This window comes from Bubalus kerabau, chromosome 7 (assembly GCF_029407905.1).
Source record: "Bubalus kerabau isolate K-KA32 ecotype Philippines breed swamp buffalo chromosome 7, PCC_UOA_SB_1v2, whole genome shotgun sequence".
Taxonomy (NCBI): domain Eukaryota; kingdom Metazoa; phylum Chordata; class Mammalia; order Artiodactyla; family Bovidae; genus Bubalus; species Bubalus kerabau.
In genome coordinates this window covers 109,755,593-109,780,196 of record NC_073630.1, presented here as the reverse complement: position 1 = coordinate 109,780,196, position 24,604 = coordinate 109,755,593, and the positions used below count along the sequence as shown (strand labels likewise).

Below are 24,604 nucleotides of genomic sequence, written 5' to 3'. Positions count from 1 at the left end.
TTAAAACTCAACATTCAGAAAACTAAAATCATGGCATCTGGTCCCATCACTTCATGGCAAATAGATGGGAAATCAGTGGAAAGAGGGACAGACTTTATTTTGGGAGCCCCAAAATCACTGCAGATGGTGACTGCAGCCATGAAATTAAAAGATGCTTGCTTCTTGAGAGAAAAGTTATTACCAACCTAGATAGCATATTAAAAAGCAGAGACATTACTTTGCCTACAAAGGTCCATCTAGTCAAAGCTATGGTTTTTCTAGTAGCCATGTATGGATGTGAGAGCTGAACTATAAAGAAAGCTGAGCACTGAAGAATTGATGCTTTCGAACTGTGGTGTTGAAGACTCTTGAGAGTTGCTTGGACTGCAAGGAGATCCAACCAGTCCATTGTAAAGGAAATCATTTCTTTACTATGAAAGGACTGAATATTCATTGGAAGGACTGACGCTGAAGCTGAAACTCCAATACTTTGGCCACCTGATGGGAAGAACTGACTCATTTGAAAAGACCCAGATGCTGGGAAAGATTGAAGGTGGGAGGAGAAGGGGACGACAAAAGATGAGATGGTTGGATGGCATCACCGACTCAATGGACATGAGTTTGGGTAAACTCCGGGAGTTGGTGATGGACAGGGAATCCTGGGGTGCTGCAGTCCATGGAGTCACAAAGAGTAGGACAGGACTGAGTGGCTGAAATGATACTGATACAGAAGAGCTCAAAGATATTGTTATGTTTATCTCTTGAGGCAGAACCAGGACTCGGCCCCAGTACTGCCCTATTGTTTCTTGGCTGTTCCTCCTTTGTCTCTGCATCCCCTCCCTTCCCTGATTAGCAACTATCTGAGTCTGCCATTTAGGACTCAGAGAAGGTCATGGAGTCTGGAGTCTGTTCCCTATAAAAACGAGGAACAGGGTTCACAGAAAGGCTTCTGTCCCCGGGAGCCCCACAGGTCCTGCTCAGTTTCATTCTCTCTCTCTCTATTTCTTTCTCCTTTCTTCTTCTTTCTTTCCTTTCTTTCTCTCTAGTATTATGAGAATGTTAGAATTGAGTCACATTTCTAGCTTGCCCCTCAAGCAAGATAGTTATGACCTCCAATCCATAAGACAAGAATGTCAAGGAGGCTAACACATGACTGCTGCATGGGGGGCTATATTCAAGACTCCACCCAGGTTATCCTCTTTTGCAAGTTGTTGGACTTTCCAAGTGCCACCAGGAAGGAGAAAGTAGGGGTGGTCCTCTGCAGCTGAAGGAATTTACACATCTAAAGGGACTCCACCCCTTTCTTCCTGCAGATCAGCTAATGTGTCCCAAGTAGGCTGTCACTCAAGATGACCATTATTCACTGCTCAGTATGAAAGGACAATAGGCCCACCAATCATGAACAAGAAGGAAATGGGAATGTCTGCCTTGGACAGCAGGGATCCTGCAGGACAGTTTGTTTTTCTCGCAACTTTCATTGGCATTCTGCTGGAAATTGATAACATCTAAAGAACAACATGGGCTAGTGGAAGAACACACTTTTCTTCCTTATCTCTTGCCAAGACACTTCCTCATTGCTCTTGCCAAAACACTTCCTCATTGTTTGGACTGAGAGTCAAGGTCATTTCTCTATTCCAAAAACCCATCTCACAGGACACATGCCATGCTTGTGTGAGTGCTAAATTCTTGCTTAAATTACATCTTGAGGACCAGAATTCATTCCAGCAGAAGGGATGTGCCACCTGCCACCCCTCCTTCCCCCCCCAAAAAAAAACTAAGAGGAAAAAAGAGGGCTTCCCTGATGGCTCAGACAGTAAAGAATCTGGCTGCATTGCAGGAGACCAGTGTTTGATCCCTGAGCCAGGAAGATCCCCTGGAGAAGGAAATGGAAACCCACTCCAGTATTCTTGCCTGGAGGATTCCATGGACAGAGGAGCCTGGCTATTGCAAAGGTTGCAATGGACAGAGGAATCTATGGGGTTGCAAAGAGTCAGACACAACTGAATGACTAACACATACACAGAAGAGAAAAAGAAGCCTCAGAAAAGTGGCAAGAATTGCCAGCTGGAGGAAAGATGGAGCCAGTGCTGAAGCCTAAAGTCTCAATCTACCTCCATGTCCATAGTTCTGCCCTAAGAAATATGCGACTCGCCTGAAATGAAATAGTGAAAAAAAAAAAAAAAGAAGAAAGAAACAGATGAAAGGATGGGATGAGAAGAAGGTGGGAAATGAAAAAGAAGGCATTACAATTTAACTTGAATATGTTAATTTTCTAAAAAAAAAATCTAGATTTCACTCTACCTTTTTCTATTTAATTTTTTTTTTTTTACCTTTTGCAATCCTCTTTAATGTCTGGCTGAACAGAGACAGCTGGATTCTTTTTTTTTTCTTAACTTTATTTAATATTGGAGTATAGTTGACTATAGGGCTTCCCTTGTGGCTCAGCTGGTAAAGAATACACCTGCAATGCGGGAGACCTGAGTTCATACCCTGGGTTGGGAAGATCTCCTGAAGAAGGGAAAGGCTACCCACTCCAGTATTCTGGCCTGGAGAATTCCATGGACTGTATAGTCCATGGGGTTGCAAAGAGTCAGCCATGACTGAGCAACTTTCACTTCATAGCTGACTTACAATATTGTGTTAGTTTCAGGTGTACAGCAAAGTGATTCAGTTCTCCATACATATACATCTGTTCTTTTTCAGATCCTTTTCCCATATAGGTTATTACAGAATATTGAGTAGAGTTCACGGGGCTATACAATAGGTCCTTAATGATTATCTATCTCATATAGTCTAGTACTTCCCCACCACCACCTTTGCCCTTTGGTCACCATAAGTTTGTTTTCTATGTCTGTGAGTGTGTTTCTGTTTTGTAAATAAGTTCATTTGTATCATTTTTTTTATATTTCACATATAAGTGATATTATTAATATATTATATTTGGACCTAGAGATTATTATATTAAGTGAAGTCAGAGTAAAGCAAATATCTCTCCACTTTTCTAATTGCATTTGATTTTAAATTCAGAGCCCTCAGGCAAAAAGTTGGCTGGGTTTCAATTAAATAAAAACAAGAGCTCTCTCAAACAGATGGCTTCTCAGCTGTATTTACAGCAAGGCTTTCCCTCTCCTTTGACAAGCCTGAGAACCACAGCACAAAAGATTGTGCACTTTGAACTGCCTGGTTCAAAGTCTTGGAGAGGACTCAGTGTGGAGGCTTTCAGAACACACATGAGAACCGATTCATTCAATACCCTCTTTATGTAGCCTATTGTTGTTGCTGTTCAGTGGCTCAGTCGTCCAGCTCTTTGTGACCCCATGGACTGCAGCACATCAGGCTTCCCTGTCCTTCACCATCTCCCGGAGCTTGCTCAAACTCATGTCCACTGAGCTGGTGATGGCATCCAACCATCTCATCCTCGGTCGTCCCCTTCTCCTTCTCTGTTGTCCACTTCTGCTCCTGCCTTCAGTCTATAGTTTTGCCTTGATTTGCTGTCCATGAGGAAATGTATGTCCTCTTTTCAGAATCCTAGGGGATGCCAAGTTCCTTAAGGTAAAAGGGCTTGTCTGTTGGCCAGCCTTAGACAAGACATACAATGCCTCTCTGAGATATTTGTTGATACAGGTTTCTTGTCTATGAAGCCACTGTGAGTCAGGAGACCTGGGCTCCAGAGCCTGCTCAGTGACAAGATAATTCTGGGACTCTGGGCAAATGGCGCCACCTCCTTGGACCTCATCTGCAATCTACCGGCTTTAACTTTTCACGGACCTCAGACCACTTTGAAAATTTGATGTAAAGTATGAAAACCTTTCCCACCCCAGAGAAAAATGCATGTATTTACAGAAGAAAAAAAAAATTGAGTTTTAATTTCAGAAGGTTCATGAACCCTACTAGGCCATTCAAGAACCTCTTCCATCCCGCAGGTTAAGAAGCTCTTGACCAAATGATACTTGTAGACCTCCTCAACTGCTGTAATGCATGAAATGGACTTTAGAGAATTATTTGCAGTAACGTAAATACTTCAACAAATACTGTACTTTTGGGAAGGCATTTTAATTCTTCAAGAGTGTAATAGGACTTCAGGATGCAATCAAAAAAAGCACATAGACTTTCATAATGAAGAATGATCAGGAATTCACTATTAAGGAAAGAAAGAGAAAGAAAATGTTTGGAAAGAAAAATTGTAGCATTAAAAAGAATATAGTGAATATTTTCATGCTCATCTTTAAAAATAAAAATTCCAAAGCAGGTGTAAAAAAAATTAACTGAATGGCAACCCACTCCAGTACTCTTGCCTAGAAAATCCCATGGACGGAGGAGCATTGTAGGCGACAGTCCATGGGGTCGCAAAGAGTCAGATACAACTGACCAACTCTACTTCATCACTTAAACACAAACTCTATTAAAATTTTATCATCTCTCTTAAAATCCTGTTTTCTGTAATACAACCATACACACACACACACACACACACACACACACTGCTTTTAAATATATCATAAGCCCCATTTTTATCCTTAAGTTTTTATGTAACTTTGAGACATTGATAAAATATAATTTTATGCCACACTGTATATAAATAATTGCAATGAATTTCTAATTTTGCAATAGTGAATATAGCACCAAAATTTATTTAATATTTCCCACTTAGAGGGTTATATAAATTGTTACCAGTGTTTTTATATTATAAATAATGACATACTGGACATCTTTATACATGGAACTTGATCCAGATTTCAGGTTGTTGTCTTAGAAAAAGAAACTTATCAATGGAATTTTTGGGATAAGAATGAGAGAATTTCTAAGGCTCCTAATAGCTATGGGTAAATTGGTTTCAAAAATAGTCAAAGCAATTTATAGTCCCATTAGCAGACTATATATTTGCCTATTACTTCAGAGTATAAAACAAAGAGTATAAAATTTTTATTTTTTCCTAGTCTTTTGGAGGCATATTTACAGATTTTTAAAAATCTATACTAACAGAAATGTTGCCCAAATTCTACTAACCAATACACACAGAGCATAATATAAAATTCTAGATCATTAAGAGTCACTCAATAATATTCTCTTTTTAATTCAATACAGGTCCTTGGAACAGAGAAAGGTGAACTGTTTATATTTGTTTTCTTATTCTAACACTATTAGGCTAAGTCCTATTTCCAGGTTAATAGCATTAGTCTTTTTTAAAAAAAGGATTGCTTGTTTCAGGCCTTAGGATACATGGGCACATGTGTGTGCATGATGACATGATCCAGATGGATTCAGGACCTCAGAGTCTATTCAAGAGTCCTGTGATCTAAACAGCATGATTTAAATTGGGCATGGGGTGGAGTTCTTTCTTCAGCTACAGGCTAGTGACAAGGAGGCACGCTGTCACCCCCTGACATTTTGGAAGGATATTGCTAGCCTGCTGCTCCACAGAAGCTCTGGGTGTCTCCATCCTTGATGTCAGTCACTCACACATATGTCAGCCCTCGTGCATGCACATGTACACATGTATTCACACTGCTGGTGTCACTATTGTGGAAGCATGGAATTCAGTACTCACTCGCTAGCTGGGAGGATGCTAATCTGGTGATACCTTCATGCCCACCTTTGAGATACTGTTCACCATTCACTTAGAATGATGAGTTATGTCCAAAGCCGAAGGGCCTGAACTATGGCCCAATGAGTTAACACAGCCAGCCTGTGTCAAACACAGTTTGACAAACCAACATTGGGTTAAGATTTCAGAGACTCACCACCAGCTGTTTTGTTTTGGACAAGTTGCATTGCTTCTGTGAGTCCCAAGTCTTCTCATTTTATATTGAGGAAGTTACACTTGAGTGGGTGCTAACCAAGAGTTTCTGATGGAGGAGTAGGGGTCTGTTGGGAATGCTAAATAATTTTAAAACCTAAAGGAAACTGTGCCTGTTTCCTCAATAAAGCTCAGCATTCTAACTGAAACGTTCAGGAGCTGTTGCCTCAGGCTTCAGTGATTATCAACGCAGCAGTGTGACATTGGCCAACTCACGGGAGTAGCTGTTGATGACCTGAAATGATTTTATGGGATGTGTGACTAGTGGACAGTCACTGACTCCAATCACATTTTAAGTAATCACGGTCCTTCAATCAAAGGTGTCCAGTTTGTGATCAACCTTGGACACAGCACAGAGGAACAACCAAAATTAAGACATGTCAGTGTTTATGCTTCCTTAACTTTATTACTTACAACTGCAACTAGAAGAGTGTTTTATGGGCTTTCCTATCATAGTTTTATTATGTGACCTTGGTAATTCTGGATGGCTGGTTAAAATCTATCCAGGATTAAAAGGAAATAAAAAGTGATAATACCAATGAAGCGAAAGTCACTCAGTAATGTCTGACTCTTTGCGACCTCATGAACTATATAGTCCACAGAACTCTCCAGGCCAGAATACTGGAGTGGGTAGCCTTTCCCTTCTCCAGGTGACCTTCCCAACCCAGGGTTCAAACCCAGGTCTCTCGCATTGCAGGTGGATTCTTTACCAGCTGAGCCACAAGGAAAGCCCAAGAATACTGGAGTGGGTAACCCATCCCTTCTCCAGTGGATCTTCCTGACCCAAGAATCAAACCGGGGTCTCCTGCATTGCAGGCAGATTCTTTATCAACTGAGCTATCAGGGAAGCCCAGTAATACAAATGACATATGTAATTACTAAATAAGTCCGGGTCCTATGGTTGGCACAACTTTTCAAAACTTGAATATCAAAGAGGAATAACTCAGAAAATGCATGTCTGGTGGGAACCAGGCAGGAACCACTGGTCTACACCAGAATCCTGGGACCTCTCCTGCCTTATCACAGGAGAATTCAGGTATGCATGGGCAAGCATCCAGCATCCCCATAACCTACATTTCTCTAAACAGTTCTTAAGTTCAACATGTTTGCTTATGTTTCTATGTAAAATTTCATCTGAATGCAGAATTCAACTTCAGCCCACTTCCACTTCAAGCCTGTCCAATACCAAATGCCTTCTGATGCAATATTCTATATTTGGTGGAAGTTTAAGAATGAGTTCTAGATTTAATATTTTTGAAAACATTGACTATTCAACATTAAAGCACTTTTTATAGCCTCAAGGACAAACTACTCCCAGGACCCAGGGTTTTGCAGAATATATGGGTTACAGTTTCCACTAACCACCAACTGCTCACTCTTAACAATAGAGATTACTTGGATGAAATTACAGCCATTTCAAAAGACCTCTAATGGCCCCCAATCATTTTCCTTTTACAACCTGACCAAATTCTGTGATGCCTTTACACAGTTCCTTATCACCAGATGAAGCCTGAAGCACCTCATTTGCCACAAAACCAAAGTCCTCAAGAGATTCCTCTTGCCGTTGCCAGGTAAGGAGCCAGGAATCCCTGGCTGGGTCCCAGTGTGGGGGCAGCCCTGTGTTACATGGGATAATGACTCACGGGGTCTCCTGAAAAAGACTCTCTGGCCTTCGATAATGAAGCCCAGTGACAAGGTCCCAAGGAAGCCAGTGAATCAGAGTTGTTGTTGAAGTTAATAGGATTTAAACTGGCCATGGGGTAGAAGTCTTTTTTCAGCTACAGGTATTGTTCTTCTTGACTTTATAAGTGACTGATTGTGTGTTAGAGACAATATTTGAAGACACGTATTTGAAGACGGGTATTCACTAGGCAGGATTAACTGGAATGGCAGCTAATCAACCTGGGAAGAAAAGTTGACATTTCTAACCGGTCTTAGTGGATGACTGCACAGAAGCTGACACTCACTTTGGAACAGCACTTTATAAATGAGCAGAGGTGGAAAATGCCACTATCTGAGTAAATACTTGCCTAATTAGGTTATTGTGACAACTGTCATCCCAACAGAAAAGTCGAGGAGGCTATAAGGCTGGTGATTCACTGGCTGAGGTCACATTAGTAGTAGCTTCCTTAACATCCCCAGTCTCTAAAATTAGTGCTACCAGGCCCTCCTGTCCGCAGTCTGGCCAGTGGCTCCAGCTCTGTCCAGGCCACTCTCCACTACTGCCAACAAAGGACATTTAAAGGGCTATTCCTCTTCCTACAACACTTCCCCACCACCCCTCATGTTTCCCTCTCTCTGCCATCTCCCTATTTGGGAAACTTCTCTTTGTTCAGCAGACCCCAGCTCAAAGCCGCCCTGAATCCAGGAAGTAGTGCTTCCCCATTCCCCAGAGGGAATACATGCGGCCCAGGGAGGCTGAGTCCCTCACTGCTGAAATCAAGTCCAGCTCCACTCTTCAGGAACCCATCACATCTACATGCAGAAGTGGAAGTGGATTGAAGTTGAATTTTACACTGATTCAAATCAGTGTAGATGTGATGGGTTCCTGAAGAGTGGAGCTGGACTTGATTTCAGCAGTGAGGGACTCAGCCTCCCTGGGCCTCATGTATTCCCTCTGGGGAATGGGGAAGAACTAACAAACCATGTGGCCTTGGGCATCACCTTTCATCTTCCATGTGAAGTTGAGAGCAGGGTCAGAACTATTCAATATGCCCACGAGCCCGCTACCCACCAGCTCTCAATGCCATTGCCAGGCCCTGTATGTCAGGGGCATGGTCTCCACCCTCCATTCCCTTCCCCGCCATCACTTTCGTGTGCTATTTCACACCTTTGGTGACTTTGTTCTCACTCTTTGGTGTGTGGGCATTAGTTCTACAGCTTCATTCTTTTATTAGACTGTTTTCTGTTTAAGGCCCAATCTGACACAAAACCCTTGCCCATACAACACATAGATACCCTTTCTAATGTACTCGTCTAAAAGGAAACAAAAACTCATCATATTATAGTCAAAAGATCATGAGATTTCAGTTGGACCCACATCTGCATTAGTTGTTGTTTAATGTGGCTTGGCTTCTTCTGTGTGTTTGTGTGAACAACATCTCCTGATTTGAGGGGCTTCCCTCATAGCTTGGTAAAGAATCTGCCTGCAATGTGGAGACTTGAGTTCAATTCCTGGGTAGGGAAGATCCCCTGGAGAAGGAAATGGCAACCCACTCAAGTATTCTTTGAATCCTGTGGACAGAGGAGTCTGGTGGGCTACAGTCCATGGGGTTGCAAGAGTCAGACATGCTTGAGTGACTTTCATTCACTTACTCACTCCTGATTTTTCTTTCTCTCTTAACTGACTGCATCTTCTAAGTCTCCTTTTTCCCAAACTGACCTCTAAATATTGGTATTCCTCAGATCTTTCTGAGGACCTTTTTTCTCTTGGTAAGAGTGTAGGCAGTTTATCCATCCTCATGGTGTCAAATGTCAACTCTATATTGATCATTACTAAATCTCTTGTCTTCTGCCCAATCACCCTTTTTAGCCCCAGACCCACGTCCAGTTACCCAATGAGCAGTTTTCCTTGAATCAGTGACAAATGTCTCAAACTCAATGTTGGAAACTGAACTCCTGATTTATACTTTCATTTCCAGACCCACTCCACCCTCTTACAAACTTTCTCACCTCAATAAATCGTGTACTCCCTTCCTCATCTTCACTCTTCCCATCCTGTTTATTAACAGCCCCCTAAATTCTCAAATCTCAACTCATAACAGGTCTTGAATCTGTCCATTTCCCCAGCTCCCAGGAAAACTTGAGAACCAAACCAATTTTGTCTACATTAAGTGACATTCTTTTTCTGTGCTCACCTCTATGGTGCTGTTTACCCCATATTGTGATTGTGGTATAATTATGTCTTCCTTTCAAAAACTAAGCTGCTTCAGGGCAGAAGCCATGTCTTATTCATTCGATATCTCCCAAAACATACAATGTACTTAGTAAGCACTCAATTGGTGTTTATAAAATGAAAGAATTATCATTTCTGTTTTAGTTCAAGTGGGTTTTTTTTTGTTTGTTTTATTTTTATAAACTTTGTACTTGAAACCTAGAATATCTTCAGAGGATTTTACTCTTTTTTCAACATTTTCTAAATATCTTGAAAAATTAGGGCAGTGAAATTTTGCTATCAAAGATTTTTAAATTAATATAGTATATATAGTTGGTGAGTCCAGTCCAGCATTTTTGCAACCCCATGGACTGTAGCCCGCCAGGCTCTTCTGTTTATCAGATTCCCCAGGCAAGAATACTGGAGTGGGTTGCCATTTCCTTCCTCAGAGGATCATCCCGACCCAGGGATCAAACCTGTGTCTCCTGCATCGGCAGGAAGATTCTTGACCACTGAGCCACCAGGGAAGCCAATAGTTCTATATATTTTTGATTGCACTGGGTCTCTGTTGCTGCGTGCGGGCTTTGTCTAGTTGCCATGAGCGGAGGCTACTCTTCGTTGTGCTGCATGGGCTTCTCACCACAGCGGCTTCTCTTGTGGGGCGTGGGCTCTAGGCACGCAGGCTTCAGTAGTTGCGACGCCCAGGCTCCAGAGCACAGGCTCAATAGCTGCAGTGCACGGGCTTTAGTTGCCCTGAGGCAGGTAGAATCGTCTTGGACCAGGGATGGAATCCGTGTCCCCACCATCGACAGGCAGATTCTTATCCACTGCCTGGATAAGAATCGGAGAAGCCCTCTATGATTTTTTCCCTAGACATTTAGCAAAATGTCTAGGGAAATCTAACAAATTTAATGGTGAATCGAAGGCTTCGATAGCAAAAGAAGCCTGACCAGTGATGACAGCACAGTGTGGCCGTTCAGTGATCCAACGGCATTTCTGTTTGCGAAGCAAGTCGTAAGACTCCAGGCTTCCATGGAAATAACAAAAACCAGGTATGTATTCAGTTGATTTCATAGCTGCTGGTAAAGGGATGAATTTCGCTGAATTAACCCAGAGCCTTTGTTCAATTGCACGATCGTGGCATAGAGCATGCTCCAAGTAGCTAGATTTAACTTCAGCAACACCTAGAGTTTATAATGATGATGCTGACCACAATACACAATGAATCAGAAAATTAGCACTGTTACCCAAAGCTAAACATTAAGTGCTAAACTAAAGCTGTTGATAAACAGTCTTGGTAACATTGTTACTGTGTTTAGAAATGCATATTATTTCATTGTCTTTATTATATTTTTATAATCCTTTTTTTCTTTATGGATTTCCTTCCTTTACACACCGTTTTCTTACCTAGCTCACATTTTAAGAGAAAATGAAATAATTCCTATGCCCTTCTTCCTTGCTATGCATGACTCACCCTCAATTAGTAAGCAATTATTAATACTACAGAGTAGGAGCTGTAGTGTTTTCTACAGTGACCGTATCTACGAGGCAAGTCTGAAGTCATGGCTTCCAAAAGTAAAGGATTATGATGCATGCTCATTGAAGTGACATGGAAAGAACATATGTGAGTCAGTCAATTTGTTCCACATCTAATGTCAGTCTGTCTTGAGAAAGGAAGGAACCAGCCTCCTACACCTTACAAAACAGATGATTCTTCTAACTCATCCAGTAAACTATAAAGTGCTCTGTAAATATGACTTAGACCATGAGTACTGACCCAGCTAAAGTAGAAAGTACTAACATTCTTTCAATTGTAATATTTCCTTTAGCTCTTCATTCATGACACGCAACCCGACTGTGCAAAACCGAGGTAAGAACACTTTACCTAAGAATTATAAAATAAGGGGTAAGTCGTGACACTATTGATACTCCTGCACCATGAATTAGCTTTTGTGAAACTAAGAGTCCCTCACCTGATGCATGTAGGTGTTAATTCTCTGGTTTTCATTGATAGGTGGCATTGTATTGTGTTAATATCACATAAATCTTATCCTCAATTAAATATGATAACTTAGGTGGTTTCTAGTTTTTTCCTCTTATGGACATTAGTTGTGAGCAATATTGTAGATGTCTTCCCTATTTTTCCAAGTACATAATAGGATAAGTTCTCTTTTTAAGAGGGAAATGGCTACGTCTTAGAATATTCCTCTCTTCAGTGACACTAGATTCTGGTAGCTTAGTTGCTAAGTCATCTCCAACTCTTGCGATCCTATGGGCTATAGCCCACCAGGGATTTCTCAAGTAAGAACACTGGAGTGGCTTTCCACTTTCTTCTCCAGGGGATCTTCCTGACCCAGGGATCAAACGATATCTCCTGCATTGCAGGAGGATTCTTTACCACTGAACCATCAGGGAAGCCCAACCCTAGATGTGTTTTCCAAATTAGACATATCACTTTGTTTGACCAACAGCTTATGAGAGCCCATTGTTTCCTATCCTCTCCAACATTTGTTCCTTGACAAACTTTTAGTTTTTGCCATTCCACTGGTTGCAAAATATATTTATCTTAAAAGGAGTCTGTGAAATAGAGAAAATAAAAACCAACCTCTATTACTAATTCATTGAAAAGATAAAAATCAGAAGGATACCATGTCCATGGAGATGTCAAAAGTAGCCTATAAATATAGTGTTATATTACTCTTGGTGATGGGTTTTGGTATTGTTAGTATTATTTGGCCCAAACTAGATATGTCATGTTCTTTTGTCTTTCTTTCTTCACTCCCTATGCCATAGAGATTCTGTGTTCAGGCCTAATCTTTCAATCTTTCTGCTGAGCCACAGAATGGTGGCTGGACCCCATGGGATAGAGTGGAAAGACTGAGGGCTCTGCTGACCTTGATCCCACTTCTGCCTCTTTGAGCTTCACACTCCTCCAGCCATAAAATTAAAATAATGATATTAACTCACAGGGTCCCACTTCTGCCTCTTTGAAAATTCAAATACTATTAACTAACAGGGTTAATACACACACACACACATGCACACATACACACATGCACACACACACACACGCGCACACACACACATGTACACACACACACAGCCCTCTGCTTAGCACATTGTAGGCAACTGACACATTTTAATATCCTTCCTTCTTTTTTGCATTTCCTTTCCTTATCCAGTGATCCTCTCCCTAACTGATTCAGTGAGACCAAGAGATTCCTCCATAGCCTCCATCATGTTCTTATTTCTCTTTGCCCTGCACCATCTGGACCTTACATAGGGAAACCAATATAGAAAACTCATATCCCCAGATGTATGCATCCCTAATAAGAGCTTCCCAAGAGAGGACTCCTTTTCTAAAGGAGGGTGGCCACATGGCTCAATTCCTAGAAATTGAATGACAGAAACAGCAGTCTTGGAGGCCAGATCTTGGTGTATGAAAATAAAAAGACCTGTAAGATCCAGGTGGAAGGTCCAGGGGCTGAATGGGCCAGGAAAGCCTTTACAGATGGGGGTTTTGAAACTGGAATTATCGCAGAGATGGAGAAGCAGAATCGTAGATTAAAGAGGAATCCAGAGTCTTGACTTGAAAGACAAAATCTTGAACACATAAAGAAATAAAGAGCAGCTGAAGAATGGAACAGTGGTGTTAGTGAAGTGGAAAGCCTTCAAAGACATGAGTCCAGTTGAGCATCCTCTGACTGGGAGTGTATCATTCATACTGGGGTCATGTAGACTGTTCTCTACTCATCGAAGAAACAGGCTTGCGTAAAGAAACATCCTGGGATGGACAGGGAAAATGTTTTTGTCTCCAATGCCTTCAAACACCATTCATTCCTTTTTTGGGCAACAAATATCCACCACGCACGTGGTTTATGCCCCAAATTGGGCTGGGCCTTAAGAATACAGAATAGAAACAGCCTCATCCTTTAACTGACCAGTGCTTGAACTTTTCCATCAATTTATTCAGTGATTCATTCTCCTGGGTAAAAATACACCCTTGGGTCACCAGTGCTTGGCAGAAATTAGGTGCACAGGAAACAGTACACAATCCAGGCACGTGTAGAGCTCTGAGTCTAGCGGGCTCTCTAAAGTTTGCTAGTTTTAAGTTGGATGTCTCAGGTGAGGGAGACAGTGTTCCACATGTAGAAGACTGAAACCTACTTCTCCATCAAGGTAGGTATCATCAATTCAATTTAACAAATGAGAAAAGACTTTGAAAATATACAGTTATACTTCTTTTTAAGGATGGTCCTTTATTTTATTTATTTATTTTTAAGGAGTATAACTGGTTTACAACATTGTGTTACTTTCTGCTATACAACAGTGTGGATCAGCTATATGTATGCATACATCCCCTCCCTCCTGGGCTTCCCCACCACCCCCCTATCCCACTCCTCTGGATCACCACAGAGCACTGAGCTGAGCTCCCTGTGCTGTACAGCAGCTTCCCATTGGCTATCTATTTGATACATGGTAGTGTATATATGTCAATTCTACCATATGCCCATTTACAGTTATTCTTGACTGTTCAGTTACTAGTTAATAAATAAGTTTTTCTCAATTTTCTGATAAATAAATTCAAGCCAAACTACTGGGAGCCTAAGTAGATGGATCTCCGGACAATAAAGAAAATTATCTTGATATATTGGAAGAGAAACCAGAAAGTTTGGGAAAAATATTCACTTTTGAGATGTTGGGTGATTTCTTTTCTTCATTTCAGTTTTTGTCCACTAATTTCTTTTCCTATGTGCATTTTATAAATTTTTTGTCTATATGACTCTTTTCTTAGAAATTTTTTGTTAAATTTTATATGGAGTAAAGTTAAAATAGAGACATTACTTTGTCAACAAAGGTCCGTCTAGTCAAGGCTATGGTTTTTTCCAGTAGTCATGTATGGATGTGAGAGTTGGACTATAAAAAAAGCTGAGTGCAGAAGAATTGATGCTTTTGAACTGTGGTGTTGGAGAAAATTCTTGAGAGTCCCTTGGACTGCAAGGAGATCCAACCAGTCCATCCTAGGGGAAATCAGTCCTGGGTGTTCATTGGAAGGACTGATGTTGAAATTGAAACTCCAATACTTTGGCCACCTGATGGGAAGAGCTGACTCATTTGAAAAGACCCTGATATTGGGAAAGATTGAAAGCAGGAGAAGGGGATGACAGAGGATGAGATGGTTAGATGGCATCACTGACTCAATGGACATGAGTTTGGTAAACTCCAGGAGTTGGTGATGGACAGGGAGGCCTGGAGTGCTGCAGTTCATGGGGTCACAAAGAGTCGGATATGCCTGAGCGACTGAACTGAACTGAAAGTTAAAATTTGCTAATAAATAGGTATGGAGAGCTGCTTAAAATAAAATGGTTTTATTATAAGTTTCAAGAAAAGCTCTAGAGCTGTTTCTTTATTAACACTGTAACATTAGAAGTAGCATTCATTGAGTGACTAGTATGGGTCAGGCTCTGTGCTAAGAGATTTATATACATAAGCATTTTAAAATATTAGTAATTATTCATATCAATATGGTTCCACCAGTGTTGATATCAGTATGGTTCTATTGATATCAGCTTTTAAATATTAGTAATTATTGATATCAGTATGATAACAGTATGTTTTATCCATACCATTTTCATTAGACTATCCTAATTTTCTTGACCACCTACACATATTATCCCCAATGTTCCTCCATTTACTCTGTGTCAACCTCTTTATTAAATATATATATATATATATTTACTTATTTATTTGGTTGCACAAATCGTTGTGGTCTTAGCTGTGGCACACAGAATCTTCAGTCTTCTTGTGGCAGGCAGGATCTTTAGTAGGGGCATGTGAACTCTTTCAGGGGACACAGGAGACTTGGGTTTGATCCCTGGGTCAGGAAGATCCCCTAGAGAAGGAAATGACAACCACTCCAGTATTCTTGCCTGGGAAATCTCATAAACAGAGGAGCCTGGCAGAGGCTACAGTCCCTGGGTCGTAGAGAGGAGAGTTGGACATGACTGAGCGTGCGCGTGCACACACACACGTGCACACACACACTGAACTCTTAGTCGCAGCACATAGTTTCTTGACCAGGGATCGAACCCTGAGCTCCTGTATTAGGACCAGAGTCTTAGCCACTGGACCATCAGAGAAGTCCTCAATCTCGTTATTAATGTAACTCTCCATTCTCCAGGTAGGAGAGTCCTATTTCCTGGGATTATAAAACTCAAATGCAGTGTTATATGTAAAACTTTCCAAAGATTACCACCATTACTTTAGAACAAAGTCAACTAAATTCTTGTAGTGGAACTACATACTGGGAATTTCACTCGTTTATTAAGCAAAGATCCATCCAGGACTTCTGGTGAAATTACATGGCAAAGTTGTTTTTTTGTTTGTTTTGTTTAACTCATTCTCTGAATAGACGACAGATGCACAGAGCTGTTTCGGAATGCTCTTTTTCAAGTAGGATTCTTAAATATTCAAGCAAGGCTCTCAGAGTTGAAATACAATAAATCAGTTTCCACAATATCATGAAAAATTCATAATCACTGAACACATGTATGCTACACAAAATAATAGGAAATGCTGATAACAGTTATTTTCTTCCCTCAAGAACATTCTCACTGTTTCGATCCATGTTGAAAAGATAGTTATGGCTATTTAAATAATACGTCTTCTTGTACTGCTTCATTAAAATTTAAAATACTGTTGGGAAAGTCATTTTTTAAAATATTTCCATAGCTTTTTTAGCTCTCTCTTGGTTAGGATTTGCTTGGTTCTGCCTCCTTTCATTAATGATCTCTCTGTGTCATATTTCAGATACGTAATTAGCACAGAACTGGACTTTTTAAACCAATAAGCATCTGGTTTTTAAATGCAAAATTTAAACCATTGATATTTATTGTAATTACTAATATTTTTAATCAATTTTTATATTATGTTGTGCCTCCTACTTGCCCTTTTTATTGATTTTTGGTTTTTTTCCTGCCATATATTGAATTCATCTCTTTTTTATTCCCTTTTCTCTTTCTAGAAAGTTATATATACATTCAAATTCTATACTTGCTTACCTTCAGCATTTAGCTAAATAAACAATAGCATGCTTGAATTTTAAAACTCTGAAGTTCATATCCTCTTTTCAACCATACAGAAAACACATGGTGCTTTTGTTCTGATGGTGGACTCTGCAGCGTGTCTGAAAGTAGAGTTTTAGCCTTATAAAATAAAATTGGAAAAGACAGATGTCTTTATCATTATTCCTATTTGTAGTTGTAAGTTGGTGAGTGAAATTAACTTACCATGATGAATGTAATTTAAACTTTAAGAGACCAAAAGCTTTTCTACAACAAACATTTGACACATGTATTCCCTATATTCTCAGACTCCACATTAAAAGTCACAATCCTTGGAATCCTCAAAATGGAACTTTCAGTGTTTCAGGAGTACTCTGCTCTTCTTAGTAAACTTACAGGGAAATCTGGCATTTTGATGACAAAAAAGAAACAGAATAAATACACATATAACTTAAAGGTTATGGTAACTGGCATATAAATGTTTGCTAATGTTTTATTTAGCACCTTGCCTTAAAAAACATAGTGTGTGAAAAGTATTCCATTCTTTCAAAGTTCTTGTTAAGCTGCTGACCAGAATTATAACTTTTATGTTCTCTAGACTGAATTGACTAAATAACTTATAATTCTGCCTTCACATTAATAACTCCTTTTCCATTTTATATGTTATCATTGTCCAGAATTTTATTATGATGCTGTTTTCATGCTCTCAATGATTTGTCATTTTTATACAGTTAATTCTTGCTTAAAATCACTAACATATTTATAAATATCTTTGTTAAGCATTCCTTCTAACAACTGACTTCTTCCTTGTGACCTTCAGTCAGTTCAGTTCAGTCGCTCAGTCATGTCCGACTCTTTGTGACCCCATGAATCGCAGCATGCCAGGCCTCCCTGTCCATCACCAACTCCCGGGGCTTACTCAAACTCATGTCCATTGAGTCAGTGATGCCATCCAACCATCTCATCCTCTGTCATCCCCTTCTCCTGCCTTCAATCTTTCCCAGCATCAGGGTCTTTTCAAATGAGTCAGCTCTTCGCATCAGGTGGCCAAAGTATTGGAGTTTCAATTTCAACATCAGTCCTTCCAATGAACACCCAGGACTGATCTCCTTTAGAATGGACTGGTTAGATCTCCTTGCAGTCCAAGGGACTCTCAAGAATCTTCTCCAACACCACAGTTCAAAAGCATCAATTCTTTGGCACTCAGCTTTCTTTATAGTTCAACTCTCACATCCATACATGACCACTGGAAAAACCATAGCTTTGACTAGATGGTCCTTTGTTGGCAAAGTAATGTCTCTGCTTTTTAATAAGCTGTCTAGGTTGGTCATAACTTTTCTTCCAAGGAGGAAGCATCTTTTAATTTCATGGCTGCAGTCACAATTTGCAATGATTTTGGAGTCCCCCAAAATAGTCTGTCACTGTCTCCACTGTTTCCCCATCTATTTCCCATGAAGTGATGGAACCAGATGCCATGATCTTAGTTTTCTGAATGCTGAGTTTTAAGCCAACTTTTTCACTCTCCTCTTTCACTTTCATCAAGAGGCTCTTTAGTTCTTCTTCGCTTTCGGCCGTAAGTGTGGTGTCATCTGCATATCTGAGGTTATTGATATTGCCTTGTAACCTTCATTTCTTGAAATTCGTTTCTATTAGGTTTACTGGAATGACACAGTGAAAATGTTATTTTTATTGAATTAGAGAATACGCCACATCAAAACTTGACAAAGTAGTAGTATCTTAAAGCTTAGGTGCCATGTGAAATCAAAATCCTTTCAATGAATTTTTTGTATTCTGTTACTATGAAATCCATTGGTCTATCTTCCCTTTTAAAGACTCTTCCCCAGACATGATTTTGTAGCATCATATATTAGTCACTTGGAAAACAGTGATTCACAGACGTGAGCAGATCTTTCTCACATTAACATATTTTATTATATAATATTTTTTTAAATCACATTTGTAAGTAATGCCTCCAATCTCATCAGAAAAGTCCAACTGTGGATATGCTATTAAGTCACTGTGGCAGATACAAGTTTTTCCAAACTCCAGTTTGCCCTTGAAAAGTCTAATATTAAACTTGGCCACAAATACTGCCAGTTGTTTTCCATGAAGTGACAGGCTTACTTTGTTCATTTTTAGTAAAGCATCTGCCAAGTGCCCAAGTCTGAGTAACCATAATTTGTCTATTAGTCATTCTTTCAGGTTATAAAAGATGATCCATTTAAACAAAAAGTTATTCTTTTGCATTTTAAAATAAATGGTGTTTTCTGAGTTGGAAACAAGCTTGGCTTGTTTAAGAAACTAAGCAAAGTTCATTACAGCCAGGACAGCATGGACAGTAGAGGATGGATGAAGAAATAAGAAGAGGAAGATTATACAGGACCTTATTGACAGTTTAAATATTTGGATTTTCTTCCAGGTCATCATGGAAGGATGTGTACCACGGGTGTAGTAAAGTCAGAATTACATTTTTTGAAGGTGACTCCAGATGCCCTAGGGAGACAGGGACAAAATCTGAAACAAGAGAACAGTCCTGCGGAGACTGCTCTCAAGAGTGAGATGATGGTGGTAGAGACTAAGTTGCCATAGACACCAGAGGGAGTGATGGGTTCCATCATAGTCATATTTAAATGTGAATTTACTTTTCCCAGATCATAAAGAAAGCATGCCATCCTATGCTCCTCAGAGATGTCAGTCTCCAGCCAGCTCTGGCCCTCGGGAAAATCCACTACTTCATAAAATCACGAGCAGGAAGAAACCTTTCCCCGCAAGGTCTGATGGCAAGGTAAAACAGACACTTCCTACGGCACTTTTCTAGATGACCTTAGCTCCTAAATAGGGGCTTCCCTCGTGGCTCAGCAGTAAAGAATCCACCTGCAATGCAGGAGATGCAGGTTCGATCTCTGGGTCAGGAAGATCCCCTGGAGAATGTAATGGCAACCCTCTCCAGTATTCTTGCCTGGAGAATCCCATGGACAGAGGGGCCTGGTGGGCTACAGTCCATGGGATCACAAAGAGTGGGACATGACTGAACTAACTGACCATGCACACACAGCACCTAAAGAGAGCTTTCTTGAACAATGCCTAAAAAGGAGATCATTATGATTGGCACTGAGATTTCCCCCTTCTGGCTATATATTATTGTGGGTTAATATTTTTAAAAATATTTCGCTGTATAACATTGCATCTTGCCATTTCACTAAAATTTGCAACTTGCATATTTCCATATTCTAAAAGTGCTTTTTTAAAAGTTAATCCAAAAAATAGAGATATTTAGAACTGTGTTGTATGTGTATTGCTTGTTCAGTAGTGTTTTACAATTGATGAAGATTTACATATTGCAATTGTTTTTCCAACAAAAGATTCACAAGTTGTATGCTCATTTCATTTGAACCGTTCAGCAAGCATTTACTGAGCACTTACTCTATACCAGACAATGTGCTAGAAGTTATGGTCTTTGCCCCAGGAGAGATGTAAAAAGGGGCATAGATGCAAACAGATGTAATAGTAGATGGATTCTTACTTGTCCTTCATCTATTTCCTGCTTTCTTTCTAAAATATTCTCCATTCCCACAACCAGTTCTTCTCAGGCCGTGCTGCACTTATACTCACCTATATGGGGGGATAAAACTTTCTTTTAATTTCTACCCTCTTCCCTCCATCACGTTGCAACATTACTTTAAAGTCTTTCATGATAAGGCACAGAAGGACATGTTCCTTCTGGGTCTCCATTCCATAGCCTCATAGGCTAAGAGTTCTGCTACAGAGCTTGCAAAAGATTTTAAGCAGGAGCAGAGCACATAGAATATCTCTAGTCAGTTCAGTTCAGTGGCTCAGTCATGTCCTACTATTTGTGACCTCATGGACTGCAGCACGCCAGGCTTCCCTGTCCATCACCAGCTCCCGGAGATCGCTCAGACTCATGTCCATCGAATTGGTGATACCATCCACCCATCTCATCTCCTGTCATCCCCTTCTCCTGGGGACCAATCTTCCTGGGGAAGATTGAAGATCTTTCCCAGCATCAGAGTCTTTTCTAAAGAGTCCGTTCTTCGCATCAGGTGGCCAAAGTATTGGAGTTTCAGCTTCCACATCTGTCCTTCCAATGAATATTCAGGACTGATCTCTTTTAGGATGGACTGGTTTGATCTGCTTGCTGTCCAAGGGACTCTCAAGTCTTCTCCAACACTCCACTTAAAAGCATCAATTCTTCGGTGCTCAGCCTTCTTCACAGTCCAATTCTCACATCCACACGTGACTACTGGAACAATTGCTCATATTCCTGCAATGTTCCAAGTGCCATTGGTTGTCCTTATACTTAGTGTTAATTTTGACCTTAAGTCTAAAAGAAGTCTCGTACTCTTAAGTTTGACTTTGTGCATAGTTTGCACATGGTATGCGCATAGAAGTGTTTGTGCATGGCTCTTCTATTGCCCCGTCTTACATACCTGGCTTCCTTTTCATCATCTTCATAAGCACTGGAATCCCAGAGTCCTACCTAGGTATCTATCCAAAAATCACACCCCTCCCAGAACCTGGATTCTTCAGGCATGGGAGAGGCTTGCACTAAACCAGGACTTTCCTGATTTCAACTATCTGAATGTATGTTTACGATCTGTGGCCCATCTGTATATTATCTATAATAATGTTATACTTAGTAATATCTTTTAACTTTTTTTTTCATTTTACATCACTGCTCTATTAAACCAGTATTACATACATACATAGAAAGTAATCTTAAAACTAACCGTGGCATTCTACTTCTAGGTATACACCCAAAGAAATGAAAGCAGGGACTTGAACAAACTTTTGTACACTCATGTTGACAGCAGCATTATTTACAATAGCTGTGAAGTATAAACAGCCCAAATGTTTATTAACAAATAAATGGATAAATGAAATATAGTAACATTATTCGGTTGTAAAAAGGAATGAAATCCTGATGCGTTACAAAATAGATGAACCTTAAAAACATAACACTAAGTGAAATAAGCCAGACACAAAAAGACCAGTATAGAGTCTACTTATAGAATAAGTAAATTCATAGAGCCAGAAAGCAGAATGGTGGTTACCAGCGGAATTATTGTTGAACGTGTAGAGTGTTTCAGTTCGGGATGATGAAAATATTTGGAGCAGAATCGTGTGATGGCTGCAAAGCCATATGAATGTGCTCAAAGTCACTGCATTGTACACTTGAAAGTGGTGACATGGTAAATCATATGTTGTGTATAGGGGCTTCCCAGGTGGCACAGTGGTAAAGAATCTACTTCCCAGTGCAGGAGATGCAAGGGACTTGGGTTCCATCCCTGCGACAGGAAGATCTCCTGAAGTAGGAAGCGACAACTCACTCCAGTATTCTTGCCCATGAGATCCCATGGACTGTAGCCCACCAGGCTCCTCTGTCCAGGGGTCACAAAGAGTCAGAAGCAACCGAGCACACACACATGGTTTTATCACAGCTTTAAAAAAAAATTCATTTTAGCTCAAACAAAACAAGGCTATTATATTGTGGTTGGATGCCATCACTCACTAATGGACCTCAGCATAAGGAGAGATTAGGGATGCCAGAACAAGAGACTTCCCTCGTGGTCCAGGGTTTAAGACTCTGAACTTCCAGTGCAGGGGGCACAGGTTTGAGCTCTGGTCTTTGAACTAGGGTCCCACATGCTGTGCAGCATGGCCAAAAAATAAATGAATAAACACATGAAAAATAAATAAACACAATCCACCCATTTAAAAAATCTAGATATTTTAAAAAATTAAAGAAATGTCATAGTGATATTAAGCACCAAAATGAAGCACCCCTGTTGGATTATTCAGAGGGCTGGAAAGAAAAGTGAAAGGCGCCCATCTCTCCCTCCAGGTCATTCAGAATTGCCTCACAGTTTGAACAGCACCTAAACACGCCAGCTCACACTCATGATCACACCTGGAGAACTACAGAGTTATGAAATCTCTAATAGCCGTTCCCTTCTCCAGGGGATCTTCCCAACCCAGGATTCAAACCCAGGTCTCCCACATTGCAGGAGGATTCTTTACCAACTGAGCCACCAGGGAAGCCCAAGAACACTGGAGTGGGTAGCCTATCCTTCTCCAGGGGTCTTCCCAACCCAGAAATTGAACTGGGGTTTCCTGAATTGCAGGCAGATTCTTTACCAACTGAGCTACTAGGGAAGAAGTAGCTCCAGCTTCGACTAACAAAATCAGAGTAGAAGCAGCACAGCGTGACTGAGCCCTGTCAGGCTCCCAGACTGGCAGAGAAGCTCCCCAGAAGCAGCAGACCTTTCTCAGCACAGAGAGCTCCCTCTCCCACAGGGAAGTGGGGTTCTGGGCTGCACTTTGTTCTGAGGGGAGCAGGTCCTACCTCTGGACCTTCCAACACACACCCACCCCTGGCAGTAGGGACTAGGTAAAGGGATTCATTCCAAAGGATGCCTCAAGTAAGAGGTGACTCTGCCCCCAAGCTTGATGGAAGACAATGGCAGAACCAGGGAGGAGGAGGAGTGAGGAGCCTAAACAGTTTCCAGGCAGCGGGGCTACCTCATGTCAAGCCCTGAAACCATGTGTGTCCAGACAAGAGCAAGCACAGCTGGCTGGCCAGGCCCCCATCCTCAGATCTGATGGGGGCAAGAAGTGAGGGGGTAGAGTTGGGGGGGGAAGCTAGCCCATGCCTTTCCCAGTGATGCTCATGTGCTTGGTGAACCCATCATTGCAAGATCAGGTTTGTGCTGGGAGGACCAGGGATTTTGAAAACCAAAGATTTGATGTCAAATCCCTAGTTCTTGCCACATGGAACAGAAGTTAACTTCCTGAGCCTCCACTGTCCTAACAACATCTGCCCTACAGGATTCTTGTGGCCACAGACTGGGATAAGAATGAGGGAGGGCCTTGGAGATGTTGGACTAGGAAAAGGGTTATTTAATATTATTATCCTTGGAACTCAGTAAAGGAATTGCAGATCCATGGCACATCTCCCTGACTGCCCTACCTTCTCTCTGATGTGGTGGATTTTATAATCAAAAGAAATAAATTTGTATAAATATGATACCATGGCACAGAGAGAAAGCCAAACAGACCAGGGTTCAAATCCCAGTCCTACCACAGGTGAGTTTAGGCAATTGACATAAAGATGCTCTCAGGACTTCCCTGGTAGTAGAGTGGTTGAGAGTCCGCCTGCTAATGCAGGAGACAAGGGTTCGATCCCTGGTCCGGGAGGATTCCACATGCCACAGGGCAGCCAAGTCCATGTGCCACAGCTACTGAAGCCAGCGTGCCCTAGAGCCTATGCTCTGCAACAGGAGAAGCCACCACAATGAGAAGCTTTCAAACCGCAACTAGAGTGTAGCCTCTGCACGCTGTAACTAGAGAAAGTCCATGCAGCAACAAAGACCCAGTGCAGTCAAAAATAAATAAATAAATGAATAAAAAAATTTTAAATAAAAATTTTAAAATTAATTTAAAAAAAATTTTAAAGATGCTCTCAATCTACACCTATCTTTCCCTCCCCTGCTATTTTTATGGTGACTAGGGCCTCGTAGGGATCAAAAATAACATACACCCACCTCAATAAGCTTCAGCAGGGGCAGGTTCAGAAAGCATTGATGATAAAGGGTTTGTTACCCATTTTGAGTTTGGTGCCAAAACACCTTTCTTAGTAGATGGAGTAACATTTCTGGTTATTTTCAATGACAGATCTGTTATGTCAATTTTACAATTCCTAAACTGCTGTTACTTTGTCTGTGTCCATCTCAAGATCAAGGATAGGCAGTTTTTACTGCATATTTGCTATAAGTTCAGCTGTGATCGGTCACTGAGTGTGTGTTCAGTCACTCAGTCATATCCAACTCTTTGCGGCCCTGTAGACTGTAACTCCCCAAGCTCCTCTGTCCG

At 40.9% G+C, this 24,604-nt stretch overlaps 1 protein-coding gene across 1 annotated transcript in view; it reads left to right on the top strand.

Annotated features, from left to right (window-relative positions):
- The window catches only part of CLNK (cytokine dependent hematopoietic cell linker), a 123,116-nt gene that overhangs the window by 82,609 nt on the left and 15,903 nt on the right, over positions 1–24,604 (top strand). Inside the window, exons 12-15 of the mRNA XM_055587425.1 lie at positions 5,065–5,083; positions 7,266–7,347; positions 11,480–11,520; positions 19,366–19,499. Coding sequence (XP_055443400.1) covers positions 5,065–5,083; positions 7,266–7,347; positions 11,480–11,520; positions 19,366–19,499 — 276 coding nt within the window. The remainder of the gene's footprint in view (positions 1–5,064; positions 5,084–7,265; positions 7,348–11,479; positions 11,521–19,365; positions 19,500–24,604) is intronic.